Below are 20861 nucleotides of genomic sequence, written 5' to 3'. Positions count from 1 at the left end.
AAAACAGGTGAATATTATGATAAATTATATCTCAATAAAACTGTTTTTAAAAAATGACAAACTTGTCAGGTAGAAAAGTAGCTGCCACATAACAGAAATGCATGTATATAATAAAGACTTTTTCAAAATTAACAAAAAAAATAAACATATGCATTCAGAAGGGAAATAGACCAAGAATACAAATAGACAATACAAAACAAAAACACAGAAAGAGCTAATAAACATATGAGAAAAGACTTAACCTCATTAGAAATCAGAAATGCAAGTTAAGACAAGATAAATGTTTCACCCGCCAAACTAAGAAAGATTATATCAAGTTTGGTTCAGAGATAGGTTGTATCAATGTTTTCCTACTTCGCAAATATTTATCAAATGTACGTTAAAAAACACACATCCCTTTGACTTCCAAATTTCATTTTTAGAAATTAATCCTAATAATTTAAAATATGAACAAACACTTAATAAACATGTTCAAAGCACTGTTATAATAGATTTTAAAAACAGCAAAAAAAATCTATCTCCAACACAATAGGACATAAATTGAGTGAATTATAATTTTACATATTTATACACACAGATGCACACACACACACAAACAGTATATACAAAGGCCACAAGGTACGTGCACAAACACGTTATACACACCCATCCAAATATATCTTATGGCCATTGATTTCCTGGGTGATGGGATTTGGGAGATTTTTATTTCCTTTTGGCCCCTCAAAGTTTTCTCATTTTTTCAATCAATGAATATGCATTATTTGCATGTTTTAAAAGGTAAAAATAAAAGTAGTGTGGCTACGTATCCAATAATCTTCACGTACAAAAGCTTAGTTATGAGCTTCCACATCCCCTCTTAATTAACTTTGTTTACATTTTCATCTCCCACACATAAAAGAGTTTTAGTTCATGAAATTCAAGAACATTTAAATTGAGCAAGCTCCTCCTAGCAATTTTTATAAGCATTATTCTTCCTATATTCAATAAGCATTATACTTCCTAGTACTCAACCTACTAGAGTAGAATACTGTGAAAAATAATTCATTAAAAAAATCAAAATTCCAGATATTACTGAAGATCAAAATGGAGGTTAATAACTTCTTTGACTTAGTAAGAAAATACAGTTTCTTAATTTAAGAAACTCTGAAAGACAATATGCAGTGGTTAGGTATCAGTATTAATGCAACGATGATTTGCTGTATAACTTTAAAGTGTCTTTAAATGTCTCTAGAAACATAATTGCATTGACTTAAAATAAGAGATAAAGGACATCTTTTATATAAAATTAGATATAACTGTTTTCTAAAAGCAAACAAGAAGAGTCAGAAAAGTAGAGCCAGAAGAAAATATGATGAAGCTCATTTCACTGGGGACTGGCATTTATTTATTTACTGAATTATTACCACCACAGGGAACAGAGAATCAAAATCTCCCTCTCCTTCCGTGAGCAATTCTGATGCTTCTCATGGAGCCAGCACAAAGAATACAGGCCCTTTGAAAACACTCACTGCTCCATCAATGCTGGTTTGTTTCCTCCTAGTGATGAGAAGGAAATGATCCTGAAAGCATCTAACATTTTAAAACAAAAACTCTTTACTAAAGTTGAAAAAAAAAAAAACCCAAGTCAATGTTAAGTCTTAAAATAATGGGTGTGAGTCAGGTCAAAATGGGCCAGGAAGAGGATGAGTTTAAAGGAATATATGAACTCAGTGTTGGTAAAACATTTAAAATGTTAAAAACCAACTAACTGCATGAGTTAAAATAACAACTAACTAGTAATAAAGGAATTGGATTAACTGATTTCTAGGTTGCCTGCCAGTTCTCCAATTGTATAATTCTCTACTGGGGAACAACAGATTATATCAGGAGAAACAGTTTCATTAAAAAAGCACACATATATATAATTCTTTAGTATAAATTTATTTTGTATTAACAAGGGAAGGGAGACTATTTTTCTCTGTGTTCTTTAACTTTCTAATTTGCAGGACTGTTGCAACGGGACAGATATCTAGACACCACTCTGAAAGACAGAAAATTCACCTAGAGGACAAAAGCAAACTTCGGAGGCTGTTTTTGAGATGGTCTGATTGTTTTAATTGCAATGAGCTGGCAACTGTATGGCAGAGAGGCCAGAGAGCAGCTAAGTTTTCTATTTTCTATTAAATACAAAGCGCAGTAATATCCAGAAAATACTCCACAGCATTTTTCTTGACTGGAAAATTGGCATGGCCAGGGTTTGCCCAGCCTATGGCCAAGCCCTTAGGGGAACAGGTAATAAGTGTTCCAGCAAGCCATTTGGGTGGCAGGGCAGTGATCTGACTTCTGACCTTCTCTAGAACAGATATTGTGGGAGAGAAGGGACATCCATTCACTGAATTTGGAACATAAACATAGGTGCTTCTCCTTTTATTAAGGGACATATTTAACAATCATGCAGGCAAGCCCGTCTTTCTACACAAAGAGACTTTGACCGTGCCAGGTGCTACATGTTGTCCTCTGTCAGTGCACATCATCAGTCTACCTTTTGAGAAAAGACTTACTATTAAGAAAACTGGGCAATGGGTCAGTCTGTTAGGAACATCTGCTCCCTAAAAAAGGAAAGCATGCTGCAAGGAGAAGATTTTCCCAAATGCCACCATAACAGAGGTTACAACACAAACCAAGATATAATCCATTTAAGAATATCCACAATTATCTTTAGTTTTTTTCCTTTTCCATAATCATTCACTTCCCCACAACTGTAGTATGGGCATGATGTAAACTATCCTTTCTTCATTTGTACACTGCTTCATCGCTTATAAAGTACCTTCATAGACATTATCTCATTAAATGCACATGACAAACTTGAAGGGTAGGTATTATGCTTATTTGACAAATGGGAAAAAGTGAGGCTGCCAAACTTAAATCACTTGCCCAAGGTCGCATCTAGTACGTGTCAGAGCTTGAATCTGAGCCTTCACCTTCTAGTTTGCATTCCCCATAACCACAGAACCAAAGCAAAAACAACAAGAGAAGGAACAAGGCCGACTTACATAAGCATGGTTGTGCCTAAAGTAGCTTATAGTATAACCAATATCAAACAAAATATTTAAAAGAGCACTGTGGTAACAGAATAATCCCCCCCTCCACCCCGCCACCCAAAGATGTCCAAGTCCTAACCCCTGGAAACTTACATTTGAATATGTGACCTTACATGGCAAGAGGGACATTGCAGGTGTGATTAAATTAAGGGGCTTGAAATGGAAGGTTACTCCAGATTTTCTCGGGAGGTCTCATATAGTCACAACAGGGAGGCAGAAGAGTCAGTGTCAGAGTGGTGTAGCCTGAGAAAGATTCAACCAGCTACTGCTGGCTTTAACAACAGAGGAAGGGGCTACAAGCCAAGGAAGGTGGGTGGCCTCTAGAAGTTAGAAAAGGCATGAAAACAGATTCTTCCCTAGAGACCCCAAGAGGAATGCAGCACTGCAGACATCTTGATTTTGGCCCAATGAGACAGCTGACATTCAGAACTGAAGATAATAAATTTGTGTTGTTTTTAAGCCTCCAAGATTATAGCAATTTGTTATGACAACAATAAGAAACTAATTGAGGCATGAAGACAAAATTGAGATAACAGACTACACCTAGCCTGCTACATAAATATTCTTGATATTGTTTTGCATACCAACATAATACAGTTTTAGAATATTTTTACTTCCTAAAATACATAGATCATTAATCCTTAAACTAAAGCAGATTTGCTTAAGTTCTACTTTTCCACATCTACATTCAGATAAATTGTGTTTTCTACATGACAATCATCTTTTTTTTTAGGAGTAGGGGAAATATGATACAACCAACTATGTATAAAATAAATAAGCTATAAGGATATACTGTACAGCACGGTGAATATTGCCAATATTTTATAATGACTATAAATGGAGTATGATCTTTAAAAATTGTGAATCACTGTTATACACCCAAAACGTATATAATATTGTAACTCAACTATACCTTAATTTTTTTTAAAAAAATCATCTTAGTACAAAACAAACAAATCATACTCTAAAATGACCTTTTAATTTTCACTAATTCAACAATGTTTCCAAGTTCAGATTATTCTGTCAATTTAGGGGAAAATCAGTTTTCAGCCATTATGCAAACCTTGGTTAAAACCTACAAATTTTGTGGCGTCACTAGATGAAGGGGTTTAAAAATCCAAGTGGGCAACTAGTATTTTGAAGCAAGATATAATATTTCAATCACTATACAGGCATGTAAAATAAGACACTAGGTTTTCCTTTTTACATCCTAGTTGTGGTTTTCTGTACACATTACATCAAGAAAGTCAGTAGGAAAAAGAAAAAGAAGACAAGTCACACAAAAGGACACAACTAGAAATATAATAAAGTTTATGTTTAGAAGTTAACAAAACAAAACAAAGAAGATAAGCAAAAGTCAAAAGCTTGAAAGAAAATTAACAGAGAGTATGTCTGGGAACTAAGTTTCACAAATCCATGAAATAAGAAATTTTAGACTGAGGTTTCCTTTGGTTCCTGCAGACTCAGTAATGCACAAATATCATTCAAACATCAAAGCACTAAGTAAGCTTACCATCTTGGATTGAATTTTCTGCTAAATTAAACTGTTCGTCGCAGAACCCTACATTTTCCCTTAATTGTTTAAAAGGCATGTCTACAATATTTTGGAGATATCCATATGATAATATTCATTATTTCATGTAACTTGCATAATTCTACCAAAAATAATGACTAAGAAAATTAATAGAATGGGTACTGAAAGTGTTACTTTCTCTGTAACGGTCACATCAAATCTACTTAGCATGGCAAGGAACCAAGATCTACCCAGAGCTCTAGATCCTTTTATTTTTAATACAATGCTCTTATGTGCGTTAGGCTTGACGGTGAATTTATTTGATTGGACTGCCGGTTTAGAATATCTCTTTAAAGTTCATTTAGATCTTCCCTCAGTTTACTTCCAGCTTCATTTCTCAACATGCTCTCAACTCCCTCACATTGCACATATAAATCTTATAGGTAGATGCATATATGCAGGTCACATGGAATTATTGATTTTCCTTCATAAACATCTTTTACTAATCTATGCATACACTGTTTCCTCTGCCTGGAACCCTCTTCCACATCTGGTGAATTCTACCTCATCTTTTATTAGCTACCTAAAATATCACCAACCAATCTGGGAAGCCTTCCTCAAAGGCCCCAAGCAGAGTTAGATACTTTCCAGGTATGCCTCCTTTATTTTGGTATAAATCTATTTGTGTCTACTTCTCAGAGTTAAAATGAAGTAAATTTAGATTGGTCTTCCAAACATATTTCTGAAATCTTCCTTCCTCTCCCTCTACCCAAAATCATGCCCTGGAGTCAGAAGAAAAGCACACTGAAAGTATTCATCTTTCCTCTTTAAGAGCTAAGAAACTAAGTGTTACACTATCCTAATACCAAAATCCAGACTTTCTTCCTTAGCTACTACTACATGTCTTAATGCATGTGATGACCCACAGTACAATGGCCTAATAAATTATACATCGTCTAATATCTAGGTATGTCTTTGGTAAACAGAACATAAAATTGGTCCATGAATTATTGATCAGTAACAGATACACACTGGATTTGTAAAGGATGTTTTCTGACTATTATCTTTTTTTCCAGCCCAAAAGAGAAAAAGGTACTCTCTTACTACTATTCAGTTTCTTCTTTTGAAGGACCCTAAGTTTTAGTTCTCTAAACAAGCTCTAATCTATCATTTCTTAGCTGTGCCAGATAAGATAGACTTTCTCTGACTTTCACAGGCATATGGCTTAGACTCAGTCAGATACTACCGTAAAAGCTTTGAATCTCTAGCAAGTGATGCAGAGAGCCAGGGATGGGTAAGAAATTATTCCCATGGTGTTGCCCCATAGTCAGTAACAGCAATTCCAATAGCAATAAAACCCTACACTACTGGTTCCTCTGTTAGCTTCTCTTGCCCATTTTTCAGAAAGCTATCGAGTAACCAATATCCTGCCAATATATTCCTATTCAGCAAAATTTAGCCAAAGTCACTTTTTATTGCTTTGCACGAAGAACCCAACACCTGCATGCAATAAACACATATACAACCTACCATATGCCAGGCACTTCTCCATACACTAGCACACAATGGTGAGCAGAAACACATCTGCTCCCTCCCTGGAGAGTTTACAGTCTAATCAGGAAAACAAACACATCATAAGATAACCAGAAAAAAAAAAAAGAAAAGAAAACAAGTATAAATTTCAGCTAAATGAAGAAAAAGAGCTGTACTTAGTGCACTGACAGCCTGTATAGCAGAACCTGATCTAAAAGGAAGAAGAAGGAAATGGGAAAAGACATTGATAATACACTATTTAATGCCAAGCATTTATAGTATCTCCAAAAAGTACCTTACTGTAAAAAATTTTATTGTGATCCTGGAGCTAGCTGAAGTTTGTTCTTTTTACAGGAAGGGATAAAGTCATTATTCTGTTTTTTCTGAAGAGAAATAGCCCAAGAAACAAATGAGCCTAGAGCAGTACTTCGAACAGTTACAAACTTCAAATGTTGATGCAACAACTATCAGGAAGGCTTCTCGGGGCTCAACTAAACTTTCAGACTCACAAAACTACCAAAGGCCACACACAGCACCAGTCTATTTAGAGGCTACAGGACAGAACCAGGCATAAACCTCCCTGATGAGAGTCCTTACATGAACTTCCCTGTGCAGCAGTACACACAGCTGTCCAGAGCTCTTCTCTCTGCCTCATCAGGAGACAGCTCAGATATGCAGAAACAAGACCTGGTGGGTACAGCAGCTACCCATGCTTCAAAGCCTCCTGCCCCAAAGGAATGGTATCTCTTGTAATGACCCCATAGCCAGAGCTTTTAGAGTTCCCGCAAAGGACATGCCAGTTGTAAGAGTCACTGCACTCAGGGAACTCCAAAGCTATGGCTTCCCCATCAGGTATTTATTAGTCTATTTACAGTTTCTTCCAGTCTAAATGCAATATACCAACCAGGGGCTTATTCTTAGCATAAGCAATGATACCTAGTCACTTAGCCACTCAGGACCCGGTAAAACAGAACAAGAAACTTAACAGAAGATCGAGTTGGCATACAGAATAGGAAAGAGTTTTAATAACCATTTTCCAAAAGCTGACTACTGATAATTTTACTCAACTTTAATATCCCTACGAGTATTATTCAGTTAGGCTGCATTACACTATAGTAACAAGCATCCCCAATATCTATTAGTCAAAAATAACAAAGGATTATTTTATGCAAATACATTGTGGGTCAGTAAGAGTCTAACCTTCATGTCTTCCTCACTCAGGGACCCAGGCTGAGGGAGGTTCTATTATTTACACTATCACTACTCACATGGCATCTGGTAAGAGAAGAAGCAGAACAATGCCCCGACTCCTAAACACCTCCACCCATAAATGACACACTTCTGCTCATGTTTCATTGGCTAGCAAAAGTCACAGGGGCTTACCTAAATTCGAGGTTATTCCCAGAAATATGATACTAATGAATAGTTGTAATATCTACCATATCACGTAAGAGCTAATTTAAATAAAATAATTTTATAAATTTTACTTCCCAAATACTAAAAACATAAGGATGGAGCCCTTTTAAGCACTAAAGTCTCCTCTGGACTCAGAAACACAATAAAGTAGAGAAAATAAAATAACTAATTGAAACTTTTCATGATCACCCTGGGAATGTAGTACAGCTGTGAAAAGGTAGGTAATTTTCCCAAGGTAACATTGGAAGAATGGCAGAGTCTGGATTTGAACTCAGGCCTGTGTGACTCCATGGCTTATTTCTTTTTCATGACACAACAATGCATAGCAAATATGGATGGAGTGAATGAAGAAAGAAGAGTTAAAGGGTAAACTCCACAAGAGTATCAAGAAGCTTAGGAGGCAGGGAACTATATTCAATATCCTGTGACAAACCATAATGGAAAAGAATATGAAAAAGAATACATACATATGTATAACTGGGTCACTTTGCTGTACAGAAGAAATTAACACAATATTGTAAATCAACTAAACTTCAATAAAAATTTTTTTAAAAAGGTTGGGAGGGGGCTTCCCTGGTGGCGCAGTGGTTGAGAGTCCGCCTGCCGATGCAGGGGACACAGGTTCGTGCCCCGGTCCAGGAAGATCCCACATGCCACGGAGCGGCTGGGCCCGTGAGCCATGGCCGCTGAGCCTGTGCGTCCGGAGCCTGTGCTCTGCAACGGGAGAGGCCACAAAGGTGAGAGGCCCGCGTACCACACACACACACACACAAAAAAAACAGCTTATACTAAGTGAGCCATGATAGTGTGCCAGTCCCTACACTAAGCACTTTACATGTCTTAACACATGTAAATCAACTCATTCCATTTAATGCATTCCTATGGAGCAGGGTTGATGCGTCAGTCAGGGAGAGGGTAGTAACCTGTTAGTAACTTGTGCAAGTTAAACAGCTGTAAAGGACAGGGCTGGGGCTTAAGTCCCAGGCAGTTTGCCTTCAGAAACCACATTTATCCACTCAGCTACTGTCTCCCAACACAAGACAGGGGTGAGGGAGAGAAAGAGGGAAAAGCCACTATCTCCCTCGAGATAACTGAGAAGATAAAAGGCATCAGTGGGGCAGAGATGTTTATGTGTTTGGGCTCAGATGGGACAGAGGTGTGAGAAAAGTTCAGGTGGATTCTGTAAATTGTAATCATTTCTTCCACAGTCAAGACACAGTCTAATGGTGCTGTGTCCAGATATATGTACATGTTCATGACTAGATTATTGAAAACTATATTCTCCTCTTAAATTCAAACACTATTTGGATAAAAAATCCAATGTAAAAAATGCAGTCAATTTGTATATTCTTTTCATAAGAGAAGTCTCAGAGGTTATACAAAATGATTAGAGAAATATCATAAGGACAAAAAGAGAATAGAACAAAAAATCCATATTTGTAAACATATAGCGAAAGGACTTTAGTTATTTCCTCACTATAGAAAAAGCTCTTATGATTCATTCATCCATCTATTCAATTTATTGGGTACCACTTGTGCCAGGCACCGGGCATTGTTCTAGGCCCTGGGATTTCAGCAGTGAACAAAACAGATAAAAACTATCCCGGTGGAATACATATCCTAATTGAAAGAAAGAGGCATTAACTAAAAATAAATAACTTCTATAGCAATGTGAATACTAAGGAAAAAATAAAGCTGAAAAGTGGATGGAAGCACAAAGTGGGAAAGGGGGAACCGGCATTTTAAATAAGCTGGTCAGAGCATTACTAAGAAGATGACACTTGAGTAATTCCCACGTTGGTGGGGGGTGCAGTCAATGCTCCAGGCACTGGGAACAGTCCAGGGCAAGGCGAGTGGGAATGTGCCTACTGTTCACAAGCCACTGCAAAGAGGTCCAGTGAGGCTGGAAGAGCATGAAGGAGGGGGGAACACTAGAAGATGAAGGTAAAGACAGAAATGGTGGGCTGGAATACTCAGTCCTCCCGGCTACTGTGGGACAGATGGGGAGATATTAGGGGAATCTGAATGCGAGTGTCATAATCTGAATATTTTAAAAGAATCACTCTGGCTGCTCCAGAGAACAAACAGCAGGGGGTACCCAGGGCAGAATCGGGGAGAACTGCGAGGGGGGTGCCGGCTCTCTTCCCTCTGCCCCTCCAGGTCTCCTCTCCACCGTTCCCCACCCTGCTCTTTGCCCAGGACGCTGACCAGTGTGAACTCATGGGCAGCCGGGCCCGCTGGCTCCCACTTGGATTCAGCCAGTGGGGAGCACGCACAGAGATGAAAGGGAGGAAGGAGAGTGAGGCCAGGGTTTTATTCCCATGTTCCTTCCAGTCACCTTGGGCTGGCTACTGTCCTCTGACAAAAGCCACAGTTCCCTCACGTGGCTCTCCCCACTGCCTGGATTCTGGTAACTGCTCTCTTCCCTTTCTCCCTTCAGGCTCAGAGGCCAAATTTTAACTAGTGCCCACTTACTTTGTAAATAGTCCCCTTATTAAAAGCTCCTCAAACTATCCCAATTTAAGTGTGCCATCTCTTTCCTTCAGGAGCCCAGGGCAACAGTCCAGGTGAAAGACAATGGTGACTTGAACTAGGATGTTAGCAGCAGAAGGACAAAGAAGCAGTTAGACTTTGACTTGCTGAGATTTTATGTCAAGCATGACTCCAAATTTTGGCCTAACTAACCAAAAGGATGGAATGCCATCAACTGAGATTCATTTTTTTTAATCCACTAATCAACAGAAAATACGTGCAAATATATTAAAAGTGGCTCAGAGGAAAAGGAATACTATGGCTTACAAACAAATGCAAAGATGATAAGTCATACTGTTAATTAAAGGAATACAAATTAATATAATATAAAATAATATAATAATACATTACATATATAAATTATATATATATAATACATAGAATAATGATATGATATATAATATAAAATTGACAAAGATAAAAAATATGGTGATAAATGGTATTGGCATGGATGTCAGAAAACACTGGAGGGGTGTAAACTTCTGTGAAAAATAATTTGCAATTTCTATCAAAACAGTACATATACTTCTTTTTTCATTGAAGTATAGCTGATTTACAGTGTTGTGCCAATCTCTACTATACATACAGCAAAGTGACTCAGTTCTACACATGTAGACATTCCTTTTTTTATATTCTTTCCCATTATGGTTTATCACAGGATAACGAATACAGTTCCCTGTGTTATACAGTAGGGCCTTGTTGTTTATCCATCCTATATATAACAGTTTACACCTGCTAATCCCACACTCCCAGTCCTTCCCTCCCCCAGCCCCCTCCCCCTTGGCAACCACAAGTCTGTTCTCTATGTCTATGAGTCTGTTTCTGTTTTGTAGATAGGTTCATTTGTGCCATATTTTAAATTCCACATAAAAGTGATATCATATGGTATTGGTCTTTCTCCTTCTGACTTAACTTCACTTAGTATCATAATCTCTAGTTGCATCCATCTTGCTGCAATTATTATTTCATTCTTTTTCATGGCTGAGTAGTATTCCATTGTATATGTGTACCACATCTTCTTTATCCATTCATCTGTTGATGGACATTTAGGTTGTTTCCATGTTTTGGCTATTAAGAATAGTACTGCTATGAACATGGGGTGTGTGTGTATCTTTTTGAATTAAAGTTTTGTCCAGGTATATGCCCAGGAGTGGGATTGCTGGATCATATGGTAATTCTATTTTTGGTTTTCTGAGGAACCTCCACACTGCTTTCCATAGTGGCTGCACCAACTTACATCCCCACCAACAGTGTAGGAGTTTTCCCTTTTCTCCACACCCTCTCCAGCATTTGTTATTTGTAGACTTTTTAATGAGGGCCAATCTGACCAGTGTGTGGTGGTACCTCATTGTAGTTTTGATTTGCATTTCTCTAATAATTAATAATGTTGAGCATCTTTTCATGTGCCTACTGGCCATCTGTGTATCTTCTCTGGAGAAATGTCTATTAAGGTCTTCTGTCCATTTTTCAATTGCGTTGTTTGTTTTTTTGTTGTTGAGTTGTATGAGCTGTTTGTATATTTTGGAGATTAGGCCCTTGTTGTCGCATCATTTGCAAATATTTTCTCCCATTCTGTAGGTTGTCTTTTTTTTTTTTTATGGTTTCCTTTGCTATGCAAAAGCTTGTAAGTTTGATTAGGTCCCATTTGTTTATTTTTGTTTTTACTTATATTGCCTTGGGAGACTGACCTAAGAAAACACTTGTACGATTTATGTCAGAGAATGTTTTGCCTATGCTCTCTTCTAGGGGTTTTATGGTGTCATGTCTTATGCTGAAGTCTTTAAGCCATTTTGAGTTTATTTTTGTGCATGGTTTGAGGGTGTGTTTTAACTTCATTGATTTACATGCAGCTGTCCAACTTTCCCAGCAACACTTGCTGAAGAGACTGTCTTTTTCCCATTTTACATTCTTGCCACCTTTGTCGAAGATGAATTGACTGTAGGTGTGTGGGTTTATTTCTGGGCTCTCTATTCTGTTCCATTGATCCATGTCTGTTTTTGTACCAATACCACACTGTTTTGATTACTGTAGCTTTGTAGTATTAAAACAATACATATACTTTGATCTAAAGATCCTGCTAGGACTTTATCATACATATTCACACACTTGCACAAATACCTGTGTATAAGATTTTCACTATAGCAGTGTTTAAAATTACAAAAAACCCAGAAACAATCTAAATGTCCATCAACAGGAAATATGAGTTAAATAATTTAGGCTATATATACTATAAAACAGAATACTATCAGTGGTTTTCAAAGAATGAGGTAAATCTATATATGTCTACGAGAGACTATATTGGGCAGGGAGGGGCGGGGGCTGAGTCAGGTACCTAATAGTAATATTTAGTATATTCCTATTTGTGAGTTGTTTTTTTTTTTTAAGGATATACAGATATATAGGAATAAGAAAATTCTAGGAAGATCAAAGAAACTATTTAAAGTGATTGCCTCTAAGCAGGCTAATGTGAGCAAGTCCTATTTTTTCATTGTCTACCCTCTTGGACTGTCTGAAATTTTTTCAATAAAAATAATACTAAAGCCAAATTTCAAAAAAGACCAGTAATAAATTATCTGGCACTGCACAAAATCTGTGGTGTTGAATACAGAAATATATCTGAACAGTTCAACATTTTTTTTATTACTGTTCACATGTTGTTAGAAGATATAAATGCCCTGACCCAAAATATCCTGAATCACAGGTATATTTCTCTATTTGTGGTAAAATTGAGCCTATTTACATTCTCTTGGGGTTTTCCAAATGCCGGCCATATATGGAAAAAACAACAAAGTTTAATGTAGACAGTTTCAAATGGAAAAAAGCAAACATGTGACCCAACCCCTATGAAGAACTGGCTTAACAACACTCATTTTGGTACTGGTCATGATATCAAATGTCCACAACAGTCCACAACATGATTTCTGTTTCACTGGTATTATAATTCCCAGAATGAATATGTTTTAGAACTAGCAGGAAATAACAATATGGAAAAAAATATTAATTTTCTTCAGGCTTATCTTAAAATATTTTGTCAAAGCCAGCAAATCAAAAATGGTAAAAAATTTTGCAGAACTATTGTACCAGAAGAATGTCACACTATTTCTTTGAGGAGTCTCTAAACTTTCACAAATGTAGATAAATATATCAATACAAATGTATACAGGATTACATATATTTTATTTTACTGATGTAAATGTAAAACTTATTTCTTATTTCTCATCTTCCTTATGCTATTTTCCTCCTTACCACCACAATCTGACACTGGAATTTGTCTCTGTTAGATAAAACTTTAATGTTATCAGAACCATAACATATTATTTTCCCAATAAATTTTGGATAAGAATTTGTTTTTTAAGTCAACCAAATCTACTTGAATACAAAATATTCCTCAACTGGTTTTGACAGCATAACCCAAGACTTTAGATTATTTCATGATTAAGGAGTCAGTGAGTCAATTTTGCTGACAAGAGAAAGGACAAAAGCCTTTCTCAGAAAAGGTGCAAAAACATTTTAACAGATTTTCCCCAGACTTTTGCAGATTGACATTATCAGGGAAGTTGAAGACATCCAAAGCAGTGTGGAAACACAATATACTTTTAAGGCTTTTATATGCCACGAAACTGTACAAAAAATCATATAATAAGTCATTTGTCTTTATATAACTTTCTCTGGGGATCTGAAGTGCTTATACATATTATTTCACTAAATTGTTACATTTAAGCTAAAGCAAGCACTTTCAAAAATTAAATCATATTTTGAAACATATCAAATGGGGAGGGACTTCCCTGGTGGCGCAGTGGTTAACAATCTGCCTGCCAATGCAGGGGACACGGGTTCAAGCTCTGCTCTGGGAAGATCCCACATGCTGCGGAGCGACTAAGCCCGTGCACCACAACTACTGAGCCTGTGCTCTAGAGCCTGCGAGCACAACTACTGAGCCCACGTGCCACAAATTGAAGCCCACAAGCCTAGAGCCTGTGCTCCACAACAAGAGAAGCTACTGCAATGAGAAGCCCGCGCACTGCACCGCAACGAAGACCCAACACAGCCAAAAATAAATAAATAAATAAATTTATTAAAAAAATAAAATTCTATTCAAATGGGGAGAGGCAAAGGTAGGGGGAAAATATCAAATAACAGAAATTAAGAAAAGGGACCACTGCATCAACATTTACCTGTTGCATCAAATTCAATCGGCTGGCACCCACGGTGAGAAGACCAGTCACACTTGAGGACTTGCCCTCCTTCCACGATCCCAGGCTGGGTAGTGTTTGCTTTGGGAGCTCCCACCAGAAGAAACATCCTGCTAAAATACAAAAGGCAAGACAAGACTTTAAGCGACACAAAGCATAAACAATATCTTATGATTTAGGAAGAGCAATCATTCTCTTGATTTTATCCACAAATATTCTTTAAAAACCACTCACTAAGAGCATAATCCACCTTCATTACTCATTTGGTGCTCTTTTACATACATACATTATTCAATATAGTTTACTCATCCTAGTAACACATTATAAGTCAACTTCAGGGTTACATGTCATTTAAAAATTTATGCTGGGGCTTCCCTGGTGGCGCAGTGGTTGAAAGTCCACCTGTTGATGCAGGGGACATGGGTTCATGCCCCGGTCCGGGAAGATCCCACATGCCGCGGAGCGGCTGGGCCCGTGAGCCATGGCCGCTGAGCCTGCACATCCGGAGCCTGTGCTCCACAACGGGAGAGGCCACAAAGGTGAGAGGCCCGCGTACCGCAAAAAAAAAAGAAAAGCGAGAGACTTTGAGCACCTGAGGGAGGAGGTGACGGTAAACTAGGTGGTTTTTAAAGAATATTTGTGGATAAAATCATCAGTAAACTAGGTTGGGAGGACAGATGGGGAAAGAGATGGATGGGCAGATTGGGGAAATATCTGGAGTAGAATGAACAGGAACAGCTGGACGCTTGAATGTGGCAGAAAGGGAAGATTAGAATAAAGCACGTCACCTAGGTTTCTTTCTGGAGTGCAGGGATGGGAGAACCACTTACTGTGCTAGAAAAGCCCAGAGAGTAGGGAAGCAGAAGGCAGACTAAGTATTTACAGGAAAACCAAGAGTTCAGTTCCCAACATGTTAGCTTGAAATACCTGTGAGACACCTCACTGGCGGTCTGTTGCTCTGAGCAGAGTTCTGCCCTGAGAGATAACGGGGTTGAGAATGTCAACTTGGAATGGATGGGTTCACACAGGGAGAGGCTTCAGAGAGAAGAGGAGGAAAGAGAGGAAGCAACAACATTTAAGAGTCAGAGAAAGAGGATAGAGAAAAAGAGGCTGAGAAGAAGGTAACTGATACATAGGAGAAGAAAGCAGGATACAGACAGACACAGAAGGCCCTCAATAAATGCTACCACCATTATCATTTCATTTCCTTGTTAAACACTAAGCCACTTACATTCTTCTAGCAAAGAAAATACTCATAATTGCTTTTCACTTTTTTGTGAAGTTATGAACAAACCTACATCTTAAATATGGAATGCTTTCGTTTTAACTTTTATTTATCAATTTCATTTCTTCTGGATGTATCTGCTAAATCATATTTAGACCAGTCAAAAGATGGCTGCATGAAATGCTGGAACCCTGTTTTCGTACACTTATCTTAAAACTCCATACTCAAAATAAAGACAAAACTCCCAACCAAACCACACCCTGTTTAATAAAGCTTTATGCAGTCATAGTTGGCATCAGTAAAACACCAATGCTGGCTCTTTCTCCTCATAGCCAACTTAGTTTTCATTCAGCAAGGAAGAAAATAAAGCTGAGTAAGACAGCCCTCAGCCCCCATGAATAAGAGAGCAGCAGAGCTGGTTAACAGCTAAATTATACACACATACACACACACACACACATACACACACACACACATATATGAAATTTACCTTTTTCAACAGGTCAAAAATTTGGCCACAAAATCACAAAACTGCCCCTCCTCATCTGGATTAAATGATTTTTTAGTACATGATAGGCAAAAAAAAATATTTCAGATAAGTATACTTTTCAGGTCTACATCTGAAAAGACATAGGCTCATTCCTGCAATAGCCCTAATAAGGGTAATACGAGCACAGGCATGTGTATGATTTTCATATTGTGGATAACGGCCAGTTCTAGAAGATCAGGACAGAGGAGCTGATTCTCAGAATTTGCCTAGAAACCTACAAGCAAACTCATTTCTGGACTCTCCTCACATAGCACACTACAGAATCTTTAATAATTTTTTGTCAAAGCACTTCTTCCTACCTTATGATAAACTGCTTCCTTGAATGGAGGGGACCCTCAGTCATCTTTGTGCTGCCACATAACAAGCACTCAGGAAAAGCTTTTTAAATTGACAACTGAGTAGCAAGTAAATTTGATAGTTATAAGTCTCAGTCAAAACAGCCATACATAGGGGCTTCCCTGGTGGCACAGTGGTTGAGAGTCTGCCTGCCGATACAGGGGACACGGGTTCGTGCCCCGGTCTGGGAAGATCCCACATGCCGTGGAGCGGCTGGGCCCGTGAGCCATGGCCGCTGAGCCTGCGCGTCTGGAGCCTGTGCTCTGCAACGGGAGAGGCCACAGCGGTGAGAGGCCCGCGTACCGCAAAAAGAGAAAAAAAAACAGCCATACATAAAAAGCCATCTCCACTACCACCAACCCCTGTAGAATGCAGAAATCATCCTCTAATAAACATCTGATTATTTAAATTATCCTTAAAATAATTTCTTTCTGTAACGTTTCTCTTCTTAATTTTGGATTTCAGATACTTTCTTTACTTGGCACTAAAGACAGAGAGGACTGGAAAGTTATTAGGGGACACGGACTTCAGCAAAGACAGAAAAAAGGGCGTCGTGGGAGAGTTCTGAATGGAAAGTGCACTCACTATTGGCAGCACAGAGCTCTAGTTCCTTGGACAGGATCAGGAACAAGGCTGCTGCTTTTCATCAGACCATTTGCACATTATAGGCATGAAATGATGGTAATTAGATGTACTAATATGGGTGTTCATCAAGTTTTCCTAAGCATACCTTCATGTGCAGTCTTGCACATTGGTGAAATGCCACAGAAATGGTAGAATAATATAAAAGGAATGTGTGAGCATTCTCAGTTTCGAAGTGCTATAGGTTAATGAGGGGAAAAGCTGAGAAATAAAGTTCTTCGTGCGAAGTGTCAACATGATATTTAAGCTCCTTTTACGAGTGTTACAGAAAGTTTTAAAAGAGAAAAATGGAGAGATAAAGACAGTAAGACTGCTTAGACAAATGTTAAGTCCTAAGAGGGAGGTGTGGAGAGAAATATTAAGTATTTGTAGAGATTAAAGAGTACAGAATGGTAAAAGATACTATATGAGAAAATTAAGGACTATAAAAGCAACACATATTACAGAAAACAAAAGCCTGTTAATGTGTTGGGAGGGTGAATTTTATGTCTTGCGTCTTTCTGCCACAATAGCAAAAAACAGCCTGTTAATGAAACGCCTTCCAAAAATATTAAATCATTACGACTTGAAGTTCATCTAGGAATGTCTAATGAATGTCTACAACAGCTTAATTAAAGTAAAAGAAGTGACAGACCAGAAAAAATTTCCCAATATAAGCAGCATTGTCTAATAGGCAGTTTGGGACTAAAGGTTCCAGTCACCATATAAATCAATTGAGAAAGTCACTTTAAATCTCTGAGCCTCAGTTTCCTGTTCTATTGAATGGAAATAACAATGCCCACTATAATTACTTAAAAAAGAAAATTTCTGAATGTGGATAGTATAGATAAAAGTAAACTTAGAAAATGTGAACGCATCATAAAAATACTAGATGATGACAGCAGAACTAAAAACAATAAAATACTCCTTAATAAAGTAGGAATAAAAGTTAAAATCTGTTTTCAAGGGCCATTAATTAACCCAAACGCAAGCTCTCAAGAAAGAAAAAAAAAAAAAAAGAAGGATAGGTAATAGTTGGCTTGCAACATTTCCTGACAATGGTGGAGAGTTGGGGAAGATACACAGAGTTAGCTGAGGCTGACAGAGATTTCTCTGGGACGCAGCAAAAATCTAAAGCTGAGCAACTTAGTTTCATATGCTTGCAACTTCCTCCTGATAGAATCCATCTCCCTTCCAAAAAGTTTGCCCAAGAACAATATCAGGATCCCCATCCTCACCATTCTTTTTAAATGATTCGAATCATTTTCATTAAATGACTTTAAAATTAAGGTTTACATATATGAGCAAGCCATTAATATCATGCCAAGAAATTCTAAAAGATAAAGAGTAGCAACGTGTGTTTGGGGGAAGAGGCGGGTAAGAGAAGAAGAAAGAGGGAGGGAGGGAAAGTGGGGGAGAAGGGAGAGAGGGAGGGACAGAATGATGGAGGGAGGAGAGGTAGAGGAGCAAGGGCAAGGGAGGGAGAAGGAGAGAAGAAAGGGGAGGTGGTAAGGGAGAGGGGGAGGAGGGGGAAGAGGATGGGAGAGACAAGGGGATTCAAAAAGCCAACCAGGAGGATGCCCTTCGGATGCACTTTCAACCAAAGTGTACTTTAAGGGCAGCTGCTTCAAGGAACGTGACCTTGACTACCAAGGAGAGACAACCAGCCAAACAATGACAAGTACATTTTTTAAACTCTCCAAATGAACTAAGTTATTTGGCTGCTTTCAGCACTGACTTTTCCAAGATAAAGCATGGTTAATATATTTTGGCTGACTCTGGCTGACCAGTGAGGCTTCACCAAAAGGAAATTCTGAAAAATTATCATATACGTATATAGAAAGAAACGTGTTACTGAATATGACTTAAGAGCTATAATTCGTCTCATTTACCTTTCACTAAAAAAACAAAAGCTACAGTCAACATTTATGTGATGTAAAACAGATGCATTAACTATAAATCCTATACATTTTCCCTTCTCTTGTATAATATCCTATAAACCTTGGGCCTTAAGCAGGAGAAATCAACCTAGGATTTGCCTTCTAAATATATAATGATGATAGAATCTATGCATATATATTATTTATGATAAGAAAAAAGAACCAGGGGGTTCCCTGGTGGTGCAGTGGTTAAGAATCCGCCTGCCAATGCAGGGGACACGGGTTCGATCCCTGGTCCGGGAAGATCCCACATGCAACAGAGCAACTAAGCCCGTGCACCACAACTACTGAACCTGCACTCTAGAGCCCCTGAGCCACAACTACTGAGCCCACAAGCCACAACTACCGAGCCCACAAGCCACAACTACCGAAGCCCATGTGCCTAGACCCCGTGCTCCACAACAAGAGAAGCCACCACAATGAGAAGCCCAGAAGCGCAACTAAGAGAAGCCCCTGTTCTCCACAACTTGAGAAAGCCCGCGCGTAGCAATGAAGACCCAACGCAGGCAAAAATAAATAAATAAATTTAAAAAAAAAAAGAAAGAAGAACCAATATAGCCAGAGCCACAGTAAAATAAGCTGGTGTCGCCTTGTAAAGGGTTGTGAAGATAGTTACAAAGGTGAAGAGAGAAACGGGACATAAGCTTTTAAAAGTAGATGCAGACTGGGACAGACTGAAAGGGGCCTTCATCCAGTTTAAGCAGTTTGGACTTTATCTCTGGACATGAGAACATTTTCGAGGAAATTTTAGCAGCAGAATACCAGGATCAAAAGATGCTTCAGGGCCTCCCTGGTGGCGCAGTGGTTGAGAGTCCGCCTGCCGATGCAGGGGATACGGGTTCGTGCCCCGGTCTGGGAGGGTCCCATGTGCCGCGGAGCGGCTGGGCCCGTGAGCCGTGGCCGCTGGGCCTGCGCGTCCGGAGCCTGTGCTCCGCAGCGGGAGAGGCCACAGCAGTGAGAGGCCCGCATACCACAAAAAGAAAAAAAAAAAAAAAAAAAAAAAGATGCTTCAGAAAGATAAAACAATTAGAAACATGTAAGACGTTTTGCAGGTCTGAGAGCTAAATGATGGGCAGAGGGGTGATGACCTGAGTGCCACAGACCACGCTTGTAACGACTGGTCAAACTACAAGTGGAAAGCAGAGATGGATGCAAGAAACATTAACAAGGGCTTCCTTGGTGGCACAGTGGTTAAGAATCTGCCTGCCAGTGCAGGGGATACAGGTTCGAGCCCTGGTCTGGGAAGATCCCACATGCCACGGAGCAACTAAGCCCATGCGCCACAACTACTGAGCCTGTGCTCTAGAGCCCTCGAGCCACAACTACTGAAGCCCGCGTGCTGAGAGCCCGTGCTCCGCAACAAGAGAAGCCACTGCAATGAGAAGCCCGCGCACTGCAACGAAGAGTAGCCCCCGCTCGCTGCAACTAGAGAAAGCTGCACCCAGCAACAAAGCCCCAATGCAGCCAAAAATAAATAATAAATTAATTAATTAAAAAAAAAGAAACATTAACAAGGAAGAATTTCTAGGACCTTCTTCCTGGTGACTAATCACTGACTAATATTAGGGGTGTCCAGTAGGAGAGACAAAGAAAAATAGAAAATGAGAGGGAGGAATATGAAATTATTTCCAGGGCGACAGAGAAAATGATGGTACCATTAATAGAAACAGAGGTACAACTGACATCACTTGGTGAAAGAGTTCATTTTTTGTCAAATTGAGGTAAGACAGGCTGGTCAAGAAGAAATGATCCACAGGCTGTTGTTGAATATAAAGTTAGAGCTCTACTTTTAGATTGAAGATGAAGCCAGGGCAGCAGTATCGTTTTAAAAGCTCTCCAAGTGTTGCAAATAGGAAGTTAGGATTGAGAACCATTGTATGTTCTGTAGGACCTTCTGAGACCAGGGCACACTCACCCACACC

General features: G+C 38.8%; 1 protein-coding gene across 2 annotated transcripts in view; it reads right to left on the bottom strand.

Annotated features, from left to right (window-relative positions):
* ITGAV (integrin subunit alpha V) overlaps positions 1-20861 on the bottom strand; it is a 93616-nt gene that overhangs the window by 69055 nt on the left and 3700 nt on the right. Inside the window, exon 2 of one of the 2 annotated variants that reach the window (XM_081242102.1) lies at positions 14250-14380. In XM_081242102.1, coding sequence (XP_081098228.1) covers positions 14250-14380 — 131 coding nt within the window. The remainder of the gene's footprint in view (positions 1-14249; positions 14381-20861) is intronic. The other variant, XM_081242103.1, reaches the window with a different exon arrangement.

This window comes from Mesoplodon bidens (genome assembly GCF_964165515.1).
Source record: "Mesoplodon bidens genome assembly, chromosome: 8".
NCBI lineage: Eukaryota > Metazoa > Chordata > Mammalia > Artiodactyla > Ziphiidae > Mesoplodon > Mesoplodon bidens.
This window is presented reverse-complemented; position numbering and strand designations above follow the sequence as displayed.